Source organism: Triticum aestivum, chromosome 3B (assembly GCF_018294505.1).
Source record: "Triticum aestivum cultivar Chinese Spring chromosome 3B, IWGSC CS RefSeq v2.1, whole genome shotgun sequence".
Taxonomy (NCBI): domain Eukaryota; kingdom Viridiplantae; phylum Streptophyta; class Magnoliopsida; order Poales; family Poaceae; genus Triticum; species Triticum aestivum.
In genome coordinates, this window is record NC_057801.1 from 743,175,700 (window position 1) to 743,198,599 (window position 22,900).

General features: G+C 43.3%; 1 protein-coding gene and 2 pseudogenes across 1 annotated transcript; all 3 read right to left on the reverse strand.

Moving 5' to 3' along the window:
- Nucleotides 1-435: 435 nt before the first annotated feature.
- On the reverse strand, nucleotides 436-3,119 carry LOC123066282 (V-type proton ATPase catalytic subunit A-like; annotated as a pseudogene).
- Nucleotides 3,120-15,342: 12,223 nt separating this feature from the next.
- LOC123066283 (uncharacterized) lies at nucleotides 15,343-18,938 on the reverse strand. The gene is made up of 2 exons (XM_044489395.1): nucleotides 17,521-18,938; nucleotides 15,343-15,687 (listed from the first exon to the last, which is right to left on the reverse strand). Exons 1-2 carry the CDS (start codon nucleotides 18,902-18,904, stop codon nucleotides 15,476-15,478), a joined length of 1,596 nt encoding a protein of 531 aa, XP_044345330.1. The 5' UTR covers nucleotides 18,905-18,938; the 3' UTR covers nucleotides 15,343-15,475.
- Nucleotides 18,939-19,949: 1,011 nt separating this feature from the next.
- Nucleotides 19,950-22,634, reverse strand: LOC123066284 (V-type proton ATPase catalytic subunit A-like; annotated as a pseudogene).
- Nucleotides 22,635-22,900: the final 266 nt, after the last annotated feature.

The following is a 22,900-nucleotide window of genomic DNA, read 5'->3' on the forward strand; positions in this document are numbered from 1 at the left end:
CCATAGTCTTTTGAACGCACCAATATTCTAACAATATGCATGTATAAATTAAACCTCTAATTTGCAAGGCTGAAAAGCTACACATGATGCATCTGCAATACCATGAGAAGAGTAATGGTATACTTGCAAATGAAACTGGACATTACACTGATAAAGCATAAAATAAAGTAAGTTGTGCGCAAGAGAAAAGCTCCACCTACAATGAGTTGACTCATACATCCATAAGAATACATGGTGTTGGTTTGGATCAACTTTCAAGCTTCATGCTAGACGAGCATTACGACGGGGAGGGCCGAGGACACAACTTGAAAGCACGGCTTGGCACACCACACATGTTGTGCAGCTCTATTGGTGAAGCACTTGAGTAAGCAAGATCAAGAGAACCCTAATATAATGAGCCAGCTTGATCAATAAATCCCTTTACTTCTACGGCTATCAAGGCATTACACCTTTACCTGTATAAATGGAGGCTTCACGAGCAGCGACAGGCATGTTAGACGCGTTAGAAACCAATGTTGTTCTCTTCATGACAAACTCTTCACGTCTGTTGGGGAACGTCATTGTCAATTGGGGCAAGTCCATGAGAACCCAAGCCATCTCATTTGTTCTTTCACCACATCTCACATAAACCACAGCTTCAGAACTGGAGTACTACAGAGATTGTTAAACTCAACAGTCAGTATAGAGATGTCACCCAGAAATATATGGAAGGAGCAATTCTCTGGAGCTATTACATCAGGGCAGTAAAGAATGGAGAATTAGTGATCACCTTGGAAAGTGCGTGACTAATAACAGTTTTTCCACAACCAAAAGCACCAGGAATAGCACATGTTCCTCCAAGAACCAAGGGATGCATCAAGCACACGCTGAAACCATCACAAAATAGATAAGACTGAGATTTAATGGACTTGGAGGGCAATAAGAAACTAATATCTGAGAATGTTTGGTTACGTAAGAAGAGAAACCATGATGATAAAACAAAAGAACACATTTTATTATGGAAATTGAAGCTAAATATAAGTTGTACACAAAGCTGTCCTGTAAGAAGAGGTGTATCCGCAAAAAGCTTTGATGCAACAGGTCTTGGTGTACACGCATGCCATGCCTGTTGTTCAATAAGTTCAACACAATAAGCTACTGCCTCTGTAATTTAAAATAAAACGTTTTTTGACACCATCATGGACTCTAAAAGATCTTATAAGAAGTTACAGAGGGAGTACCAACTTTCCTAAAAAGAGTTGTATGAAATAACTTTCTTACCTGAAGCATAGTAAATTGCATTTTCAGGCCCTGAAATTCTAACTCTAGCACTGTATCCTGCATACATGACAAGAGTAGTGTTTCAAATAAAGTTAAGCATGGGTAGAACACATGCAGATAAATTAGAAATTGGAATAAAGTGATAGCTTCCACTAACCTATAGGCTGTATTGAATAGCTGAAGCGACGTAATTTACTTTCCCCTTAGAACCAGGTGGAAGGGCGACACTAGTTCATCAAATTGTTCTCGAAGACAGTCTACAATAGAGTCAGCAATGTTCTCGAAGACAGTCTACAATAGAGTCAGCGAACATTAGCATGTGCACACAGGCCCAAAGCTGCTATCCTCTGTACAATAATATCCATAAAAGAAAATTCAACACCATAAGAACTTACATCATATAGATCTCCGCCTGCGAGAACATCTCCAACAGTTGAAGCAAACAATAAAAGGAGATATTTTAGAGGGCCTTCCAAAGATTAACAGGAATGTCCCTCGTTCACAGTTAAAATATGCTAAATGCATTACCCAACTTTTTTCACTTAAATTTCTAGAGTGCATCGTCTTTAGATCTAATAGCAATAGTATTTAGTGGGCGCTTCAAATTTAACAGGAATGAGGTTGTGACAAGTGACACAGATAAAGAGTAAATGAATGAAATGGACTGATTATCAATTTATCATGCTGAGCTTACCTGGATTCCCTAAAAAAATGTTCCCGAGGATACCAGGACCCAGCTCAACTGAAAGGGGCTGCAAGTGCACAGCTAGTATTATACTGTTAGAAGAGAAAACAGTGGATCTCAAGGGAAGAATAATAAGTGTAAAAATGAGAACTGAAAAATTCACGTTAATAGTTTTGATAGGTCACACCGCGTAATTATTCGTTATATTCACACCATTTATGTTTTGTTCACTATCAAATAAGCTAAATCTGACCAAAGGTATTGATCTTCTAGGAAAAAAGACCCTGATCTGCAATGCTACAGAACTAATAAGATTAAGCTTAGAACTGTGACTGTACGATAGAACTGTGGATAACGACGTCCTAGTTCTAAAATTTGTAGCACTGCTGTTCCATCTAGTAACTAAAATTAACCATGACAATGTTTACAGTGCTAAACAACATTATCCATGCTGAACCAGAATCACAAAAACTGCTTCCCAAATTGACAGTATTAATCGAGTTCACTTCCTCTCCTGAAATTGAGAGGACCTGAACAAAGCAAGCCGCATGCACAGCCTGGTGGCAGCCGCAGGCAGGAACATCACATAGGCCGGCCAGCCGCGCACTCCTCTGTAACATCACTACATCCTTTAACTGGAAATACAATGCTTCAGGAACCTGGTGATCAACAGAGGAAGAAAATTTTAGATAGAAACATGCGTTTCATTGCTGGACTAAAACTAAAAAATGTTAAAACTCGAAGCCGTTGCAGGCCTCGCAATGCATCACAGGATCCACTGTAGCTGTAGCAAGAATTCATTCTCAAAGGAAACAATGAAGATGTAGCAGGTATTGATCTTTACAGGAAACATTGTCGTTGCTGCTGGTTTTTATTGTGTGTGCACAAATTAGCATCCCAAAGATCAGATAGTTAGGTTGTCTTGGCTATGCATGACAGATGACACACACAAAATAGTACTTTGTACGAATAGAAAGTCATCTTCTAAGAGGCACATACATTGTCCATACAAAAATAGGAGGAAATTGAATTCTTTAATTAAGCCTGCCAAATTTCAAAATTGAAACCTCTGTATGCCTATGCCTAGAAATGGGTCATCCTATACAGAAAGGTCTAGTGCATATACCATTAGTAAGTAATGTACACATACATGTACAGAAGACCCAAGAGCCATGATTGGTACTTCAATTTAATAGCAAGAGGTTCCATATAGTCGAGAACAGAGTTGGAAAATTCCATCAATAACATTCATTGATTAGAAAGGATTAAACTCAAACTTTGAAGATTCCAACTCCAGTAGTTCCAACAAGGCTGCATACCCCGAGCAGACCTTGGAACAGATAACCTGCACGCACAAATTCATCTATTCTATCAACATCCTATATTCACCATCCGCCTCTCCCATTTACTCTCTCCACTGCCTCCTCTCAACCCATCCCAGTAAGCCCCACCTTCGCCTCGTCGATGCATACGGCCTTTTTGTATCACAGTGCGCAAACCTTCATGATCTAAATAGATCTACCTTTCATGTCAATAGATAATGCTTGATCACAGCCCATGACTCAATCTCTTGAAACAACAAAACACGTGGTTTTTTTTTAATTTTTAATTGAAACTACAATGTGGTATTTTTTAACTCAAACTACAATGTGCAAATTATATATTTAGATTATATATTTGAGTAGTTGTGACAAAACAAAACATCGCTGCCGATACTATTGTGGATAACCCAGTATAGCAAAACTTTGGCCTCCTTTTCCTATAGTTAGGCAACTTCAGGAGCATAGCAACACAATGGGATGGGAAGGTAAGCAACAAAACTTCAAATGTATGAGTTGCTTGGACTACAAATTTCTGAAATCCTCACTAATTCAATATGTCCTCATAAACTGTAACCCTTTTAGCACCGAGTGTGGCATTGGCGTTGGATCATGATAATTCACATACGGCAATTGTTCCAGAATAATTGTTCCTGCTGTGTGGAAGGATCATGTATGTATGCACTAAAATAATCATAACCAGAAGGATCATGTATGTATCAGATTATGTTGTGTGGAAAGAACAGAACCACAAGCATGTTGTTCAAACAATGCACACTTGAATGTAAAGAAAACTTACTGGCTCGGATGAGATCGTCGGCGGCAGAGGAGGAGCAGAGGAAGGCGGGGCGGCGGAGAAGAAGATCGGCGAGCGGAGGGCGAGGATGGGTGAGTGGTGGGAGAGGATGGGCGGGGCGGCAGCTCACGCCCGCGGCGGCTCCTGCGGCGACGGGTCACACCCGCGGCGGCTCCGGCTGTCCCACGGCGGCTCCCGCGGCGGAGGCTCCCACCTACGGCGGCTCCGGCGGGCGGCTCCCACCCGCTGCGGCTCCGGCTGTCCCATGGCGGCTCCCGCGGCGGGGGCGAGTGGCGGAGGCGGAGTGGCGGCGGCCACGCTGCGGCGGGGCGGCTCCGGTGGCAGGGGAGGCTCCCGGCGAGCCGCGGCTGGGGAGGAGGAGGAGGTCGTGCGGCTGGGGAGTCTCCCGGCGACCCGCGGCCGCTTCACGTGGCTCCGGCGGCGCGAGGAGGCGGTGAAGGGCGCGGCTGCGGGAGGCGAATGGCGCGGCTGCGGGAGGAGGAGGAGGTCGTGCGGGAGAAGGAGGAGGTCGTGCAAGCGGGCGGTTTCCTTTCTTTTTTACTGCTGGGCATCGATAGACTGTGGCTTATTGCGTGGTTGATAGCGTTAAACACAGAATGATTAAGGGCCATTAGATTTTAATGATGAATGGATATGATTGTTTGGATCTGCCCCTCTCTTCTTTTTATAGTGGTAGTAGATGGTAACTAGCAAACGTTCATGAGGGAGAAACTGCCAGCGAACATCCTAACTGTCACATGATCTTGATCCTACGGTGCAGTTTGGATGACTTTTTTACACTCAAAATAAAAGAAATGTCGTGGCATTTTTACAAAAAACCTTCCAAGTTTTCAAAATACACAAAAACTGCCAGACGAACCTTCGCAAATGCCATGTCTTATGACGAGCTTTCGCCAGATATGTCAGCCCATACTTTCATAGAGAGGAAATAAAATGAACTTTTAAGTGAAATGTTCTATATGGCCGATCAACCGAGCTGCGTGTCGGTCTCTCTGGATGTCACCACACGGCAATGGGCCCCACACCCATCACACCCTCCTGGATGTCTCGTAGGCACGTTTATGGCCTCTCTCTCTCTCTCTCTCTCTCCCCCCCCCCCCCTCCCATAGCTCTCCCCCTCCCCCTTTTCCTTCCCCATAGCGTAGCATGGCAAGGTGGATGGGGGCATGACTACAACAAAAAATGGGGAGGGGTGTTGTGCTGGGGCTCAATCGACGCCTGCATGCGGTGATGCAGCGTTGGCGAGGTTGCAAGCAAAGCAAGGGGTAGGTGCATGTGGTGTCCTCGTTGATGAAAGCCCAACACGGGAACTACGATGGCGTCAAGGGATGCTAGAACTAGCTATATACCTGTGCGGTTTTGTAGATAGAACGAAATTGCTACACCTATGAACCAGTCTTATGGAAGTTGTCCTACGGAGAGACATGGCGGCCTCTATAATGGCATCTTCAGTGGGGAGGCGCTTATTTAGACACTAGAGAGGAAAATAAATGAGAATATTAGGTTAGTGTGCATGTAAGAGTCGGTGTACCCAACGCTAGCGCCCTTCCATAGGTGTTACACGAAAAACAAAATGGGAAATGATTTGATCCGGCTGGCCGGCCGAAGCTTTTGGCCGGTCTCACACGTGTCGCACCATCTAATCTAATTCGACGTCTCACATGTCACATGCCAACCTCGCACACACGTCCTTTTTTAGGTTGGCCCCACTTCGCACATTTTCACCTGCCGCCAGGGGTGGGCCCAGGATTTTAAGAGTGTGTATTCAAAATCTTAAGTGCTTACAGTTTTTGGACAGCCTCTTGTTTTTGGCATGTATAAATGATTATAGCACCATTTTATATGAATTATATAATATATAAAAGATAAAACATGGAAATAGGAATAGCATCATAGATTCATCTCTAATTGATCTCAACTCGAATTTTTTTGATCTAGGATCATAAGTTGGAATTGTTCAATGTATGAAAGTACTTCCTCCGTCCCAAAATTCTTGTTTTCTATTTGTCTAGATACAGATGTATCTAACACTAAAATGTAACTAAATACATCCGTATTTAGACATATCTAAAACAAGAACTTTGGGACCGAGGGAGTACTAATTACTCAACATATGAAGTGGCAACATCTAACAACAATTAATGGAGGGTACAGTCACTTGTAGTACTAGTGCCAATACATCAAAATAAATTCACATCCGGTACTACTAATGCCAACTTCTCCAAAACATCCAAAACAAAAGAACATTTACCCAACAAACGACTCTGTAGCGCCTCCATAAAAATGAATCTGGGCAACCATCCAAGAATTAACCTTTTTTTGTGGGTATCTATCTAAGAATTAACCTAAGAGGTCATAATGCACATCTGAGAAAAAATAAAAAACGTATCTCGAAATATTGATGTGTCAACTGACGAACGAGATCGACGCCTCGACTCAATCTCCACCCCGGATGCATGTGCGTCACCGTCGCGTGTCAGCCCGCCACCGTGCGCGATGCCCCTGCCGCCGTGTGGCTGTGGATCGTGATTTTTTTCGCGATGAGAACTGGGAGCGTGGGCGGCGCAGTTCATCTGATCGATCGATCGATCAGGGCTGCGTGTGATTGCGCCCACGACCACTATATAATTTTGAATTGGGCTTGGACTGGCGTACTAGGGTATGTTTGGATGGTAGCCGAGAGCTACCATGCCAATATTTTGGCGTTGACCATCAGCTTGGGAAGGCGTTTGGATTGGTGCCAGCCTCTTCTTACCTTGCCAAATTTTTGGTCGCTAGTACACATCCCTTTCACTTTTTACGCCCATGCGTTGGCATGGCAGAGGCGGCAGAATTCTCCACCAAAAAATTGGCAAGCCCTCAGTTGGCAGGGCAGCCCTGGGCACTAACCAAACAGCCCCAGGTGAAGAGAGAATTGGGCCACTAGGCCATGTTGGAGCGTGAAAGGGAGAGAAGCACGAGGTGGGCTGGCTAATCCTTCGGCTGGAAGCGGTACAACCTCTGTTATTCAGTGTAAATCTCGTTTTTCTTTCATACAGTACATGGAAGAGTCTCTAATATATACATAATATTTTGGCCAAAATAATGGGTATTCAAGTGAATACCCATGAATTGTACTGGACCCGCCCCTGCCTGCCGCCCAGTTCCATCCTTATCCCCTCAGCCCAACGGTCCCCTTTCCTCCAACTCACGTCATCCCTAGCGGCCCCGCGAATGCCTGCACCATTCACCACCATGGTTCTACCCCAACACCACAACCGTCAACGGCCAGGGCGAACGCGACTATAGCAGTCACCATGGCCGCGAGCTGCGACTAGCTCGGAGCAACAGCTAGGAACCGCAGACGTGGCATGTTGTGATGGCTTCGTCAACGAGTTACAACTGGTAATCTCCATGCTACACGTTTAGTATCGAGAGTTCGAGACTACTAATGATTGGTATGGATGTGTAATTTAGACTTGAGAAAGCATGAGACAATCATATTTATGTATTATATCAAGTTATTTAGCTAGATATCAGATTTATGTATTATATGAAGTTGTTCTATGGAAGAAAGAAAATGACTTGTTAAAAATTTCAGACCCACCAAAGAGTGCAAAAGTTTCAGAAATTTCCAAGATTATTTCAGATTTCTACAATGTAATACTGATCGGAATCCCACAAAATTTATCAAAAACAGTTCTTATTCAAAACATACACAATATGCTATATAATATCATCTCTAAAGTGTAAAAGAACTTGCAAGCAAACATTGTAACTCAACATCATCAGCATGCTCCAAAGTCTAAATTGCAGTAGAAGAAGTCCATGTCCTAGGGCAACATGAGTACTATTATCTGTGATAGGCTTCTCTAGTAGCAACTCACAAACGATTATCAGCTAATTACTTCTCAATGAAGTTGGTAACTTGATTGATCATGTTTCGAGGTCTTACGATCAAAATTTGTTTAGTTTCTCTATTAATATCGATTGAATGGTCGATCCTAAAGATCCCACTCCCCACTCTTCTTGTATCACAAAAACGCAACATTTTGCAATGCTTTGAGCCAAATATGTAAAACTTTAACCACAAACTTCATTTTCTGTATTCAGATTGGATATTTGGAAATCATACGTTTGGTTTGTCTCAAAAAGTATTTGTAGAATCTTATATTATTTTTTGGTTTTAATCTTACGTAAGAATGGAAATGAACAGATGGAGTAGGGGAGCCAGTTTTGGAGGCACTAACTGATCCACTCAACAAAATGGCAAGTCTTAACACCCAAGAAAAGGTTTCTGTTCGTCCTAACGCCATTAACACTCTTATACAAAGCTCATGCAGTAAGAAGGAGAAGATAACCAAAGCATGTAAATAAACAGCAGTAAATAAAGAACGATTTCGTTAGAAAATGGGGCACATACATCAGAACAACGCATTTGATTGAGTACAAGACTTGACCCACAGTCCTACACCATCGACCTGCACTCAAATCACATACCAAAAATAAAAGCCAAGATCGAGATCAGGCACTGGGGGAGGTGACGGAACACGAACACGGCCGCGGCGGGTCCGTACGTGCGGAGCAGGTAGTAGTAGAGCTTGGGGAAGGCTTCGAACGCCGCACGGCTGATGAGCAGCCCGGCGGCTCCCGGCCCATGCATCATCACCATCGGCCCGCAGAAGAAGGCGCACGCGGCCGCGACCAGCGCCAGGATCCACAGGGGAATCATCTTCTCGCCTCGCTCCTTCGATCGGCCGCCTTGTTGCTGCTGGAGTGTTCGTTCTGGAGCAGAGGAGCGGAGTGAAGGATGCAAGTGTCGCTGGGATGGTGGGATTTTATAGCGTGCGGCGGTCCATGCTTGGCGCCGCTCCTCCGGGAAGTGGAACGGTGACTGGTGCCGCATTGGCTGTGTTTGTATTTACCTAGGGAACCAGAGAGCCATCGTACCAGTCCTCGAGAAGGGAGACGACTTATGCATGACCGGAGAGCTCGTCCACAGAATGAATCGCATTGGAAAAACTCGTACTCCTACAGTCCTACGTCATAAATAAAATATAAATTCCTTGAGATCTCTCTTACAAAGCGAATCAAAAGATACAACAAAAATCAACAACACCGAACAGTACACGGTCGAATGATAAGTGAAGAAGAGAAGGCTTTCTTACAAAGCGAATCAAAAGATACAACAAAAATCTTATAGCTAGCCTAACACCTTACCTCGGACCGACAGACGATGGCACAACTCCACAGCAATGCCCCTAGGAGGATGACGACACAACACGTCGCTGCTGCCGAGCCTAAGAATAGACAAGGATTTTCACCCAAAGCCCTCGAACATGAACGAAACCCACGGCTATGCCTTCAAGAAAAGAATGACACCCACATGCGCCGTCATTGTCGCGCCAAGCATGAATCTGTCGCTCAGGAACTCGCCACTGCCACCAGGAGGTGCCCCCTATCAACACCATAGTGAGAGTTAGGCCAACCACACTAGATCCGGGCATCAACAAAGCATGCCGGAGCCTCCCGTCCCTACACCCTGGTCGCCCACAGAGCTAAGAGGTGAAGGCACCACCGCCGCCATGAAGCCTGCCAGAAAGCACATTGTGGAGCCCATCACCTAGGCCGCTGCCACGCCGTCCTCTGCCAACTCAACACCGACGCCAAAACTCGTGGTTGCCTCCCCAACTAAGCCACGAGCCTCCACCACGACATTGACAGAGAGAGCCAAAGCAAGCACGGAAGTAAAGCCAGCCTTCGACAGGGGTACCAAATCCAACCCCTGCCCTGGCGACCAGCATGTGCCACCGACCAACTGTCAACAACCGCTACCCGAAGAGGAAGGGGTCGCGCTGGCAGAACCAACAACTCTAGATCTAGACCGGGGGGGATGACAGTCGGCACCTCCGGCCACCCGGTGGTAGCCGGTACCTCCAGCCGCCAAGCACTCTGTTGGCTCTCTGCGACTCGCTCCAATCCCACTACACCACCACTGAAGGCCGACGCACCAACCAACAACAACCTACAGCCACGCACCCGCGCCCCCGCAACCCGACAATGCCGGGCAAGCGCCACCACCACCACGTTGCAGCCACCCCCGCCCATGAGCACGAAGGAGGTCGTCGACTGCGGCACAAGCCGTCCCGCAACCACGCCACCCAACAGTGTCCCCGGATGCCGCCACCGCAAGCCTCCCGAAGCTGTCCCCGGTTCGCAGCGCCACCACGCGCTGCAACCTCTGGCGGAAGAATGAGCCGACCGCAACCCAGGCCAACCGCAGTCCTTGGCCCCATGGGGCAGCACCGACCCGCCGCCCCCGGTCCGCACCGCCACCACGCGTTGAAACCTCAGACGAAAGAACCAGCCGACCACAACCCAGGCCAACTGCAGCCCTCAACCCCATGGGGCAGCACCGACTCGCCGCCCCCGGTCCACACCACCACCTTCGCCACCTGCGCGGGTCCAAGGAGCACCGCCCAATAGAGACCCAACTAGGCCTCCACACATTCACGCGCCGCGCGCCGGCCCCCAGGCCACAGATCCGGCCATAGGCCAACCCGTGCGCCGCCACCAAAAGGCAAGGCTCCCGCAGCCGCCGCACCTCGCCATAGGCTTCAGCACGCCATCATGCCGCCGCACAAACGCATCGGCACTTGAAGACCCGTCGCCGTGCCGCTAGGCCCCACGGCAACCTCGCGCTCCCGCCCAAGGAGCAGTCCCACGCCTTCCTCGAGCCCGTGCGAGAGGAGGCAGGGCCCCGCCGCAACCCATGCCGGCCAACCTTTGCCCGGCAGCAGGGGAGGAACGCCGGAAGGAGGCAGCGCGCTAGGGTTCGCCCCCGGGGAGGGGAGGCTCAGAAATTATCCAATTCTCCCCACTGTCCAAATTTGAATAACTGTTTGAAATGCCCTTTTTGTACTATGTCACTGCAGGAATGGTCTTAAAAGCAAATTTAAGAAAAATGAATTCGATAGTTTAGACAGAGTACTCTTAAGTTCGCACAGTAGTTTACGTAAACAATTGACATTTCAATACACGAGCAGCATTTCTTTCACTGAGTCACCATCAGGTGGCATACTAGTACAACATGACCTAAAACGCGATCACCTTGAGTTCGGCCAGTTGTTTCCATGAGCAGAAAATACAGAATCCTACACCGATAAGCCAGTCCTGCAACTTAGCCATACCTACATAACAACAGTACAATCATGACGGTCAAATACTTAACTATCTAGAATATCAAGGCATGCGCAATATAGTCTAAGTATCATTGGGGAAACATTCGGCTTACTTACAAGCATGGTATACTTATATGTGAACTGAAGTAGAACTACTTACAAGAGCACGTCATTAGGCTGGTCATAGTGGGAGTAACATAGGTAGTAACATAGATGCCACATAAGCAAAAATTGTTGATGTGGCAAGTAGTTAATGAGAAGAGAGGCAAATAGAGTAACCTAATATGTTACCATCACATAGCGTTTTCCAATGCAAAATGAGTCTGCAAGACAATAAATGAACATGTGTATGTTACTACACATATGACACTTCCCTCTATAAGGGTAGTAACATAGAGTAGTAACGTATGCATGTTACTACTCTAAGTTACTCCCCACTATGACCAGCCTTAGAAGTCAAAACAGAGCTTCAAGCCTTTCACAACTGTTTTCATTACCATCGAAGGTAGAAAAGAGGGCTTTGGTCCACCCTGGGTTAGCCCATTAGTCCCAGTTCAATCTAGAACCGGGACTAATGGGGGCATTAGTCCCGGTTCGTGCGCCCAGTGGCTACGTGGGCCATTTGTCCCGGTTCGTCTGGACCTTTTAGTCCCGGTTGGTGCCACGAACCGGGACTAAAGGGTGCGATGCCCATTAGTACCGGTTCGTGGCACCAACCGGGACTAAAGGTTAGACCTTTAGTCCCGGTTCGAGCCACCAACCGGTACTAATGGGGTTTGAGGCATTAGTACCGGTTCATGGCACGAACCGGTACTAAAGGTCACATTTTCAAACTCCAACCCCCCTCCCCCCCCCCCCCCCCCCCCCCGTGGATCGCCTTTTCAGTTTTAAAAAAATAAAAGAAAATGATGAAAATGTCAAAAAAATAAAAAAAAGAATAAGTTTCCCATGTGATATGTGGTCTAGTTGTTGGGAAACTTTGCAAATGTGAATTTCGACTTTATTTGCAAAATCTCTCTAGAATTTAGTAAAATGGGCATAACTTTTGCATACTGACTCGGATGAAAAAGTTACGGGGCTTTTAAGATCTAGAGTGGAAAAAATCGAAAAAATTTCAAACTGTGGTCAAACAATGGTCAAACTAATTATTCTAGAATATTAGTGTTACTAAATAATTATTTCAGTTATTTTGAATTTTGGTCAAATTGTGGTCAAACTATGGTCAAACTATGGTCAAACTAATTATTTAAGAAATATTAGTGTTACTAAATATTTATTGTTTTTTAAAACAATAGTTTCAAACTCAAACAGTGAAATGTGTCACTTCATGCTCACGCAAAATTCCCGTTAAACATTTTCAAAATCTCAAAAACCTAACAGAAAAAAGTTACGGGGCTTTTTAAGATCTAGAGTGGAAAAAATCGAAAAAATTTCAAACTGTGGTCAAACAATGGTCAAACTAATTATTCTAGAATATTAGTGTTACTAAATAATTATTTCAGTTATTTTGAATTTTGGTCAAATCTGGTCAAACTGTGGTCAAACAATGGTTAAACTAATTATTCAAGAAATATTAGTGTTACTAAATAATATATTTTTTAAAACAATAGTTTCATACTCAAACAGTGAAATGTGTCACTTCATGCTCACGCAAAATTCCCGTTAAACATTTTCAAAATCCTCATAAACTTAACAGAAAAAAAGTTACGGGGCTTTTAAGATCTAGAGTGGAAAAAATCAAAAAAAAATCAAACTGTGGTCAAACAATGGTCAAACTAATTATTCTAGAATATTAGTGTTACTAAATAATTATTTCAGTTATTTTGAATTTTGGTCAAATCTGGTCAAACTGTGGTCAAACAATGGTCAAACTAATTATTCAAGAAATATTATTGTTACTAAATAATTATTATTTTTTAAATCAATAGTTTCAAACTCAAACAGTGAAATGTGTCACTTCATGCTCACGCAAAATTCCTGAGGGTTAATAGGATTGACATCTTACTATTATCAGGAAAACAACAAGTGCAGACTTGGAAACGAGGGAGAATAGAACCCGGAAGTTAAGCGTGCTCAGGCTGGGGGAGTGGGAGGATGGGTGACAGTTCGGGAAGTTAGATGATTAGGAATGATGAGGGATGATTAGAGATTAGAGGATAAATTGAGTAGTGATGAGGGGTGGTGATTAGAGATTAGAGGTTAAAATAATTCAGAAATTTGAAAATAAAAAAAATTTCAAAAAAAATCATAAAATTTCCTTTAGTCCCGGTGGTTAAAATAATTCAGAAATTTGAAAATAAAAAAAATTTCAAAAAAAATTCATAAAATTTCCTTTAGTCCCGGTTGGTGTTACCAACCGGGACTAAAGGTGGAGCTCCACGTGGCCGCGACCTTTAGTCCCGGTTCCAGTTTGAACCGGGACTAAAGGGGGGAGGCATTAGTAACGATCCTTTAGTCCCGGTTCAAGAACCGGGACTGATGCCCCCTTTTCTACTAGTGGTTAACAAGCTAATAAATTCATGTAACCTGGAAACATTTTTATTTATGAACCTAGTGAAATGACAATATATAAAATACTGATCAAGTTGAAAAATTGATTGCACATATAACAAAAGCAACATCTGACATGACTAGAGATGCTTATCAGTTATAACTTATCAGTGCGTGCTAACAGAGACTGTACTAACTAGGATTCTGGCAAAGTAGTGGATGCCTTACAAATTACAAAAAGAGTTAATACACATAGGAAAAAACCATCATCAGCCAAAGCCCATGCGGCCACAAATTGTAAAATAGCATGGACATATCTAGGAAATAATGTTAGTCACCTTTTGAGTCACCACATCATACTAGCATGTCTCACCAAACAATCATCTCACATATTGTTCACTTCATCTCCACCATGCCCATCACCAATGCCAGTACCTATACGAGAATAATAAGTCAGGAACAATTGGCAATTCTGATGGAAAACCAAAGAACAGAGAGACTTATAATGGGATACCTAGGTGAACTGAGACTGCATAGTAATGCAATCTGAGAAAAATAACACGAGCCAAAGAAAATTATTTATTCTCGAGTGCAGAACTATAAATGGACTCCTCACTTCAGGAACATATTCAGCAAAACATAAAATAGGACTTCAGTTTATTCAACTGGGTTCAGCTTCCAAATAAAAGAGTGTAACTAGTTTTAAGCTTCAAAAAGTGCCAATGGGGTTACATATTTGGTTAGCTAGGTCTCAGCTTCCATTTAGTTCTCTTTCATTTTAACTCTTATGTGTCAGTCACACGTTTCAAGAGAACGGCAGACAACCTGGTCCAGTACTGACTATTACCATAACACAATCCACGCGAGAGATAAGATACTTTCTAGAAATCATCTTTAGTAAACTCAATTCCTTGTCAGACCAAGTGGAAAAAATAAGACATTATGAAAACCAAAAATCCACCGAGAAACATAATAGGTTCGGCCTATTTTTATTTCCAGCTGTGCATCTAAACTAGCTAATATTAACAGGGCTCTCCACAATTGACAAGAACTATTGTGTCGATTTCCAACTGGTATGCATCCGGTGCTGAAAAGATATATACTTCAGATAGACACATAAGAGTACATTTGACACACCATTTATGCATATAAGAGCGTCTAGATCACTACTTTAGTGATCTAAACGCTCTTATATTTCTTTCCAGAGGGAGTACTTTTTTCTTTTAAAAGAATTCATCAAGTAGCAAAAGGAAAAATTGGTGTGATTAGAACTTCAATCATCAGCACAATACCAAAGGATATGATAGGCATTTCAGCAACTAAAAAGTAATTTTTTTACAGGGAAAATGTATGTCAATCCCACTAGTCTTCCTTGAATTTCTGACTTTGCCCTTTTTAGGTAACTATGAAACTGCCACCCTTCCATCCGTTTTATTTATGCTTTTGCCATTGTCGTCAATTACTTTTCAGCAGTAACCACCCCTTAATGGTCCATTTTGCTAGCCCCACCAGTCACTCATTTTGCATGAGAAGATGAAAAAAACAAAAAAGTGGCATTTTCATAAATAACTACTCCCTCTGTCCTAATATTCTAAGTGTGATGCAAGAACATACTGAATCAAGCGAAAACATGAAAAACATTGGTCGCAAAAAAAAAACCGAATGGAGACGAGGCTACACAAGTTCCACATAAATCAATCCAGATAATCATTTTTGGCATAACTCTCATTTCTCATAGATCAATTCAACAAGCTCCTTGATCGCCAGTTTCCGCATCCTTCATCTGCTCACCAAGTCGCCTCAGGCTGTGCTCCAAGGTATTCATTACCCCTGGGTTCACAGGCGGCCTTGTTTTGCCGGTCCGTTCGTCCACTTGCACCCTGGTTGGTTTACCCTCCTTTTTGTGAGTTGGCTTAACAGCTTCTTTTTCAGTCCGTTTGAGTTGTACTGATGTGCCTGCATCAAAGAGTATATTGGTCACGTTAATAGGAAAATGGTTAAGAGCAATAACTGATTCATTTTCTTCCATCAACTAGATAAAGCAGCCATGTTGCCGGATACTAGCACAAAGATAAGACACACAAAAACCTGCAGCTAGAATCACTTGTCCAGGTTGGCTTTGCTGAAACTTCTTACTATTAAAGTAAAACCCAGAGGAACTTAATTTCTTATTAAACACAACTTCAATATCCCCTCCGTAACATAATATAAGACTTTTTTTTTGACACTATGCCAGGAACAGGTTGAAACACAGACTTTTAGTTACCTATCTCTAGCTAGCATTACAAGCATGTATAAATGCAATGTATAGTTTCTCTCAACTTGGCAGACTCCACAATCATTAAACGAAACTAGAAGATATGGACTTGTGGCCATTATTTACACCAACCCAATCTACAGTAAAGAAAGATGTACTTTGATAAGAAGGGAATCAAGCTGAAGTCCATATTACAACCCTGAACTATTCGGTTTGTATAAGATTCAACCCCAAACTCCAAAACTGCCAAAGTTTCAACCCTGAACTATCAAAACCCGGATATGATTCAACCACGAACCTAGTTCTCGTTGAGTAAGCCAGGTTTCACCGTTGACCATCCAGTCAGCTAGCCCAATCAGGAACCAATACTATTGCCTTTTTTGGACAAATTTTGTCCAAAGAATAACAGTATCTAGCAAATTTTGAAATAATTCACTAAAATCAGGACAAACATACAGACACGTCTGGAAAAGTAATATACATTTTTGCTGAACAGATATAAAAATGAGGCGAAATTACAATACTCCTATCAGACTATGTTTAGCAAAACATTATCCAGAAAATCGAATATCAAGAAATTTTTTGAAATAATTCTGTAAAATCAATAGTAATATACTGACCATTCTGGAAAATTTCCAGATATTTGTGCTGAACAGATTTGAATAACATGAAATTACAATTCAGCCACTTTTTTGGTCAATTTTTGTCCAAATACGAAAGTATCCAGAAAAATTGAAATAATATGTAAAATCAAGATTGATCACTTTATTAAAGTTTCAGATATTTTTGCCAAACATATTTTAAAATGCCCTGAAATTCAATACACTGAATTTACAAATTCAGGCCCTTTTTTGGCCAAATTTTGTCCAAAAATGAAACTATCCAAACTTCTGTCAAGAAAGAAAAATATACTGGGTATTCTCGGAAAGTTCTAGATATTTTTTCCAAACATATTTAAAAGTACTCTAGAAAAAATGTATACTTCAAATATGTATACTTACAATATAATCCCTTTTTTGTCCAATAAGTGTATCCATTTTTTAAATAATTATTTAAAATCTGCAATAATTTAATGATCATTCAAGGAAGTTTGAGACATTTTGGCCAAATAAATTAAGAATAACCTGAAATTTATTGTTTTCTGCCTTATTTTAGACCATGTACTGACAATACATCGCTGTAGATTGGGACGGTCAATGGGGTCAAACCCGGCATGCACTAGCCAAAATCAGGGTCAGGGGATGGTAGGATTGAAACCAGGCATGCGCTAGCCAAAATCAGGGTCAGGGGACGGTTTTCAGAGTTTGGGATTGATTTTTTTACCATCAATTTCCACAATAATTTTGCACAATTTTACAAGAATGGTTGCGCAAAAACACAAGACAAATTCAGCAACCTATTTCTATTGGGTTACCACAGGACACGTTTAACCAGCTGACATAGAGCTGAACATTCATAGGGATAGCCAGTTAGCCACACACAAAAACACGCAGTCGAGCAGGGTAGCAGTACACAAAACAAAAGTCCGTTACCTGCACTCTTGCTTAGATATGTGCAGATCTCACTGGTGAGGAAGGCGGGCATGGGATTGATGTTCTTCTGGGCAGCACGTTGTGCAACTCCTAGCAGGATTTTGTTCCTCACATTGACAGCAATCAGCATCTCCAATTTTTCCATGCCTTCAGGTTTGATGCTAGAGATGAAGTAGACAATATGGCTGTCATATATGCTTATGGTGGGTCTACTCGGGTTTGCCATCGCCATCCGAAGTTTCTCTAATCTCAGCGTGGCGTCACTGCCGCTGTCGCTGTCGCTCAGTAGGTCATCGTCATCAATGTTGCAATGTTCGACTCCAATTTCCAAGTCAGGCTGCCAGTCTGCCAATGAACCGGCACCGACCGGCGGTATTGCCAAGCTCCATGTTTTGGCCTTCCAGCCACCAGGGGTGACCTGGGAGACGCTCGGCTTACATCGCACCCAATCCAGATAGGAATCAGGGTCCTTATGCAGCATTCTTGGTGTCCAGATCTCCATCTCAATGTACTTGATGGTATCCTTGTGTCTACTCATGGCGACGTCCCGGATATAGTTTGGATCCAATTGCCAAAGGAGACGACCCCAGTTTTCCCTTGCTGGCACGGGCAGCGGGATGTCTTGGACTATCACCGGACGCTCCACGAGCACGTCGCAGAGGAGGATGCCGCGCCAGAGGTCCACCCAGGCGACCGTGCCGCGCTCGCCGCCGAGCGTGATCGTCTTGGCCGTCTCGTGGTACCGCTTCTTGCAGACCGGGCTGTCCGGCAGTGGGACGAGCTTGTCCCTCACAAGCTCGTCCACTGACATGGGCATGGTGATCCAAGCCTCGGAGTCGCACGAATAGGAGCGGTATAGGTGGAGCTGGAATTCCCACCTGATAATGGGCGCGTCGCTGCTGCTCTCGGTCTCACTCTCATACACCGGGGACCAATTGCTGATGGCGGCGACGGCGTACCAGGCACCGCTATCGCGGCTGAGGAGGGCGGTTGCGGAGTCGTGGAAACTTCTGGGGTGCGGGTTGGGGAGCAGGTTCAGCTTATGGGCTCGCGGCCTGTATAAGAAGAAGTCCCACGACTTTACGTCGTCGGGCGCGTTGGGGTTGATGGGGATGCGGAGGAGCACGAGGTCCGCGTCGGTGGCGACGACCCGGGGCGCAGACCGGTGGAAGTCGAGGCCGGGACAGTGGACGCACAGGTAGGAGGGGAGCGGCGGTTGGGTGGCGTGGAAGGTCACCTGGATCGGCACGCGGCTGCTCGTGGCGCCCCAGGCGGTGGTGGCGTTGGGACGGTTGGTGATGTGGCACCGCAGTTCGAGGAGGAAGGCCTCGTTGTAGCCGTCGCACTCGGCAAGGGTAGACGGAATCATGGTGGCGGCGGCCATCGGGGAAGGAGGGGAGCTAGGAGAGGTCAGAGCTGGGATGGGCCGATGGAGAAGTGGAGTTTGGCCCGCTATATACCCTCGCGGTTTTCTTTTTGAGATGATTTTGTGGGAAATCTAGTGCCACGTGAAAATACACAAATACTTTCTGGTAACTAGTAAGCGTGCACGTGCGTTTGACTAATATTATAGTCATATGTGGAAATCTACTTGTATATATAGTATTAAACGTCCACCAGTGAATTAGTCTTGTGAAAGCAGCAAATAGACATTAAGGTTTACAAATCGATGTAACAAAAGATCAAACATTAACTTGGTCGTTTCAGCTTGTAGTGCAACAACTTCTTCAATTGTAGCTTTCGATGGAGCAGGGGGAACTGCTTGCCTATTGACCAGACACACTGCTCCCTCCAATTCTTGAAGTTACTCCTGTTAATCATGCAAGTGTTTTGTGTGCAATAGTATAGATGATAAGTGATTGAGATAAAACAATGAAATGCAAGATTTTAATTAATCTTAAATATTACCTTGTTGAAATTAGCAGAATCTCAACGAAAAGCTGACAGAGCATCCTGGATTTGTTTCATATTTTCTGCCAGTTTATTAATTCCACCCATAGTCTTTTGAACGCACCAATATTCTAACAATATGCATGTATAAATTAAACCTCTAATTTGCAAGGCTGAAAAGCTACACATGATGCATCTGCAATACCATGAGAAGAGTAATGGTATACTTGCAAATGAAACTGGACATTACACTGATAAAGCATAAAATAAAGTAAGTTGTGCGCAAGAGAAAAGCTCCACCTACAATGAGTTGACTCATACATCCATAAGAATACATGGTGTTGGTTTGGATCAACTTTCAAGCTTCATGCTAGACGAGCATTACGACGGGGAGGGCCGAGGACACAACTTGAAAGCACGGCTTGGCACACCACACATGTTGTGCAGCTCTATTGGTGAAGCACTTGAGTAAGCAAGATCAAGAGAACCCTAATATAATGAGCCAGCTTGATCAATAAATCCCTTTACTTCTACGGCTATCAAGGCATTACACCTTTACCTGTATAAATGGAGGCTTCACGAGCAGCGACAGGCATGTTAGACGCGTTAGAAACCAATGTTGTTCTCTTCATGACAAACTCTTCACGTCTGTTGGGGAACGTCATTGTCAATTGGGGCAAGTCCATGAGAACCCAAGCCATCTCATTTGTTCTTTCACCACATCTCACATAAACCACAGCTTCAGAACTGGAGTACTACAGAGATTGTTAAACTCAACAGTCAGTATAGAGATGTCACCCAGAAATATATGGAAGGAGCAATTCTCTGGAGCTATTACATCAGGGCAGTAAAGAATGGAGAATTAGTGATCACCTTGGAAAGTGCGTGACTAATAACAGTTTTTCCACAACCAAAAGCACCAGGAATAGCACATGTTCCTCCAAGAACCAAGGGATGCATCAAGCACACGCTGGAAACCATCACAAAATAGATAAGACTGAGATTTAATGGACTTGGAGGGCAATAAGAAACTAATATCTGAGAATGTTTGGTTACGTAAGAAGAGAAACCATGATGATAAAACAAAAGAACACATTTTATTATGGAAATTGAAGCTAAATATAAGTTGTACACAAAGCTGTCCTGTAAGAAGAGGTGTATCCGCAAAAAGCTTTGATGCAACAGGTCTTGGTGTACACGCATGCCATGCCTGTTGTTCAATAAGTTCAACACAATAAGCTACTGCCTCTGTAATTTAAAATAAAACGTTTTTTGACACCATCATGGACTCTAAAAGATCTTATAAGAAGTTACAGAGGGAGTACCAACTTTCCTAAAAAGAGTTGTATGAAATAACTTTCTTACCTGAAGCATAGTAAATTGCTTTTTCAGGCCCTGAAATTCTAACTCTAGCACTGTATCCTGCATACATGACAAGAGTAGTGTTTCAAATAAAGTTAAGCATGGGTAGAACACATGCAGATAAATTAGAAATTGGAATAAAGTGATAGCTTCCACTAACCTATAGGCTGTATTGAATAGCTGAAGCGACGTAATTTACTTTCCCCTTAGAACCAGGTGGAAGGGCGACACTGGTTCATCAAATTGTTCTCGAAGACAGTCTACAATAGAGTCAGCAATGTTCTCGAAGACAGTCTACAATAGAGTCAGCGAACATTAGCATGTGCACACAGGCCCAAAGCTGCTATCCTCTGTACAATAATATCCATAAAAGAAAATTCAACACCATAAGAACTTACATCATATAGATCTCCGCCTGCGAGAACATCTCCAACAGTTGAAGCAAACAATAAAAGGAGATATTTTAGAGGGCCTTCCAAAGATTAACAGGAATGTCCCTCGTTCACAGTTAAAATATGCTAAATGCATTACCCAACTTTTTTCACTTAAATTTCTAGAGTGCATCGTCTTTAGATCTAATAGCAATAGTATTTAGTGGGCGCTTCAAATTTAACAGGAATGAGGTTGTGACAAGTGACACAGATAAAGAGTAAATGAATGAAATGGACTGATTATCAATTTATCATGCTGAGCTTACCTGGATTCCCTAAAAAAATGTTCCCGAGGATACCAGGACCCAGCTCAACTGAAAGGGGCTGCAAGTGCACAGCTAGTATTATACTGTTAGAAGAGCAAACAGTGGATCTCAAGGGAAGAATAATAAGTGTAAAAATGAGAACTGAAAAATTCACGTTAATAGTTTTGATAGGTCACACCGCGTAATTATTCGTTATATTCACACCATTTATGTTTTGTTCACTATCAAATAAGCTAAATCTGACCAAAGGTATTGATCTTCTAGGAAAAAAGACCCTGATCTGCAATGCTACAGAACTAATAAGATTAAGCTTAGAACTGTGACTGTACGATAGAACTGTGGAAAACGACGTCCTAGTTCTAAAATTTGTAGCACTGCTGTTCCATCTAGTAACTAAAATTAACCATGACAATGTTTACAGTGCTAAACAACATTATCCATGCTGAACCAGAATCACAAAAACTGCTTCCCAAATTGACAGTATTAATCGAGTTCACTTCCTCTCCTGAAATTGAGAGGACCTGAACAAAGCAAGCCGCATGCACAGCCTGGTGGCAGCCGCAGGCAGGAACATCACATAGGCCGGCCAGCCGCGCACTCCTCTGTAACATCACTACATCCTTTAACTGGAAATACAATGCTTCAGGAACCTGGTGATCAACAGAGGAAGAAAATTTTAGATAGAAACATGCGTTTCATTGCTGGACTAAAACTAAAAAATGTTAAAACTCGAAGCCGTTGCAGGCCTCGCAATGCATCACAGGATCCACTGTAGCTGTAGCAAGAATTCATTATCAAAGGAAACAATGAAGATGTAGCAGGTATTGATCTTTACAGGAAACATTGTCGTTGCTGCTGGTTTTTATTGTGTGTGCACAAATTAGCATCCCAAAGATCAGATAGTTAGGTTGTCTTGGCTATGCATGACAGATGACACACACAAAATAGTACTTTGTACGAATAGAAAGTCATCTTCTAAGAGGCACATACATTGTCCATACAAAAATAGGAGGAAATTGAATTCTTTAATTAAGCCTGCCAAATTTCAAAATTGAAACCTCTGTATGCCTATGCCTAGAAATGGGTCATCCTATACAGAAAGGTCTAGTGCATATACCATTAGTAAGTAATGTACACATACATGTACAGAAGACCCAAGAGCCATGATTGGTACTTCAATTTAATAGCAAGAGGTTCCATATAGTCGAGAACAGAGTTGGAAAATTCCATCAATAACATTCATTGATTAGAAAGGATTAAACTCAAACTTTGAAGATTCCAACTCCAGTAGTTCCAACAAGGCTGCATACCCCGAGCAGACCTTGGAACAGATAACCTGCACGCACAAATTCATCTATTCTATCAACATCCTATATTCACCATCCGCCTCTCCCATTTACTCTCTCCACTGCCTCCTCTCAACCCATCCCA

What these genes read in the sequence shown, in the direction of transcription:
- LOC123066283 (XM_044489395.1), bottom strand. Translation starts at nt 18,904, where the DNA reads ATGGCCGCCGCCACCATGATTCCGTCTACCCTTGCCGAGTGCGACGGC. An exon ending in ATATCTAAGCAAGAGTGCAG is followed by an intron (nt 15,688 to 17,520) that starts GTAACGGACTTT and finishes TCTTTGATGCAG; the next exon opens with GCACATCAGTACAACTCAAA.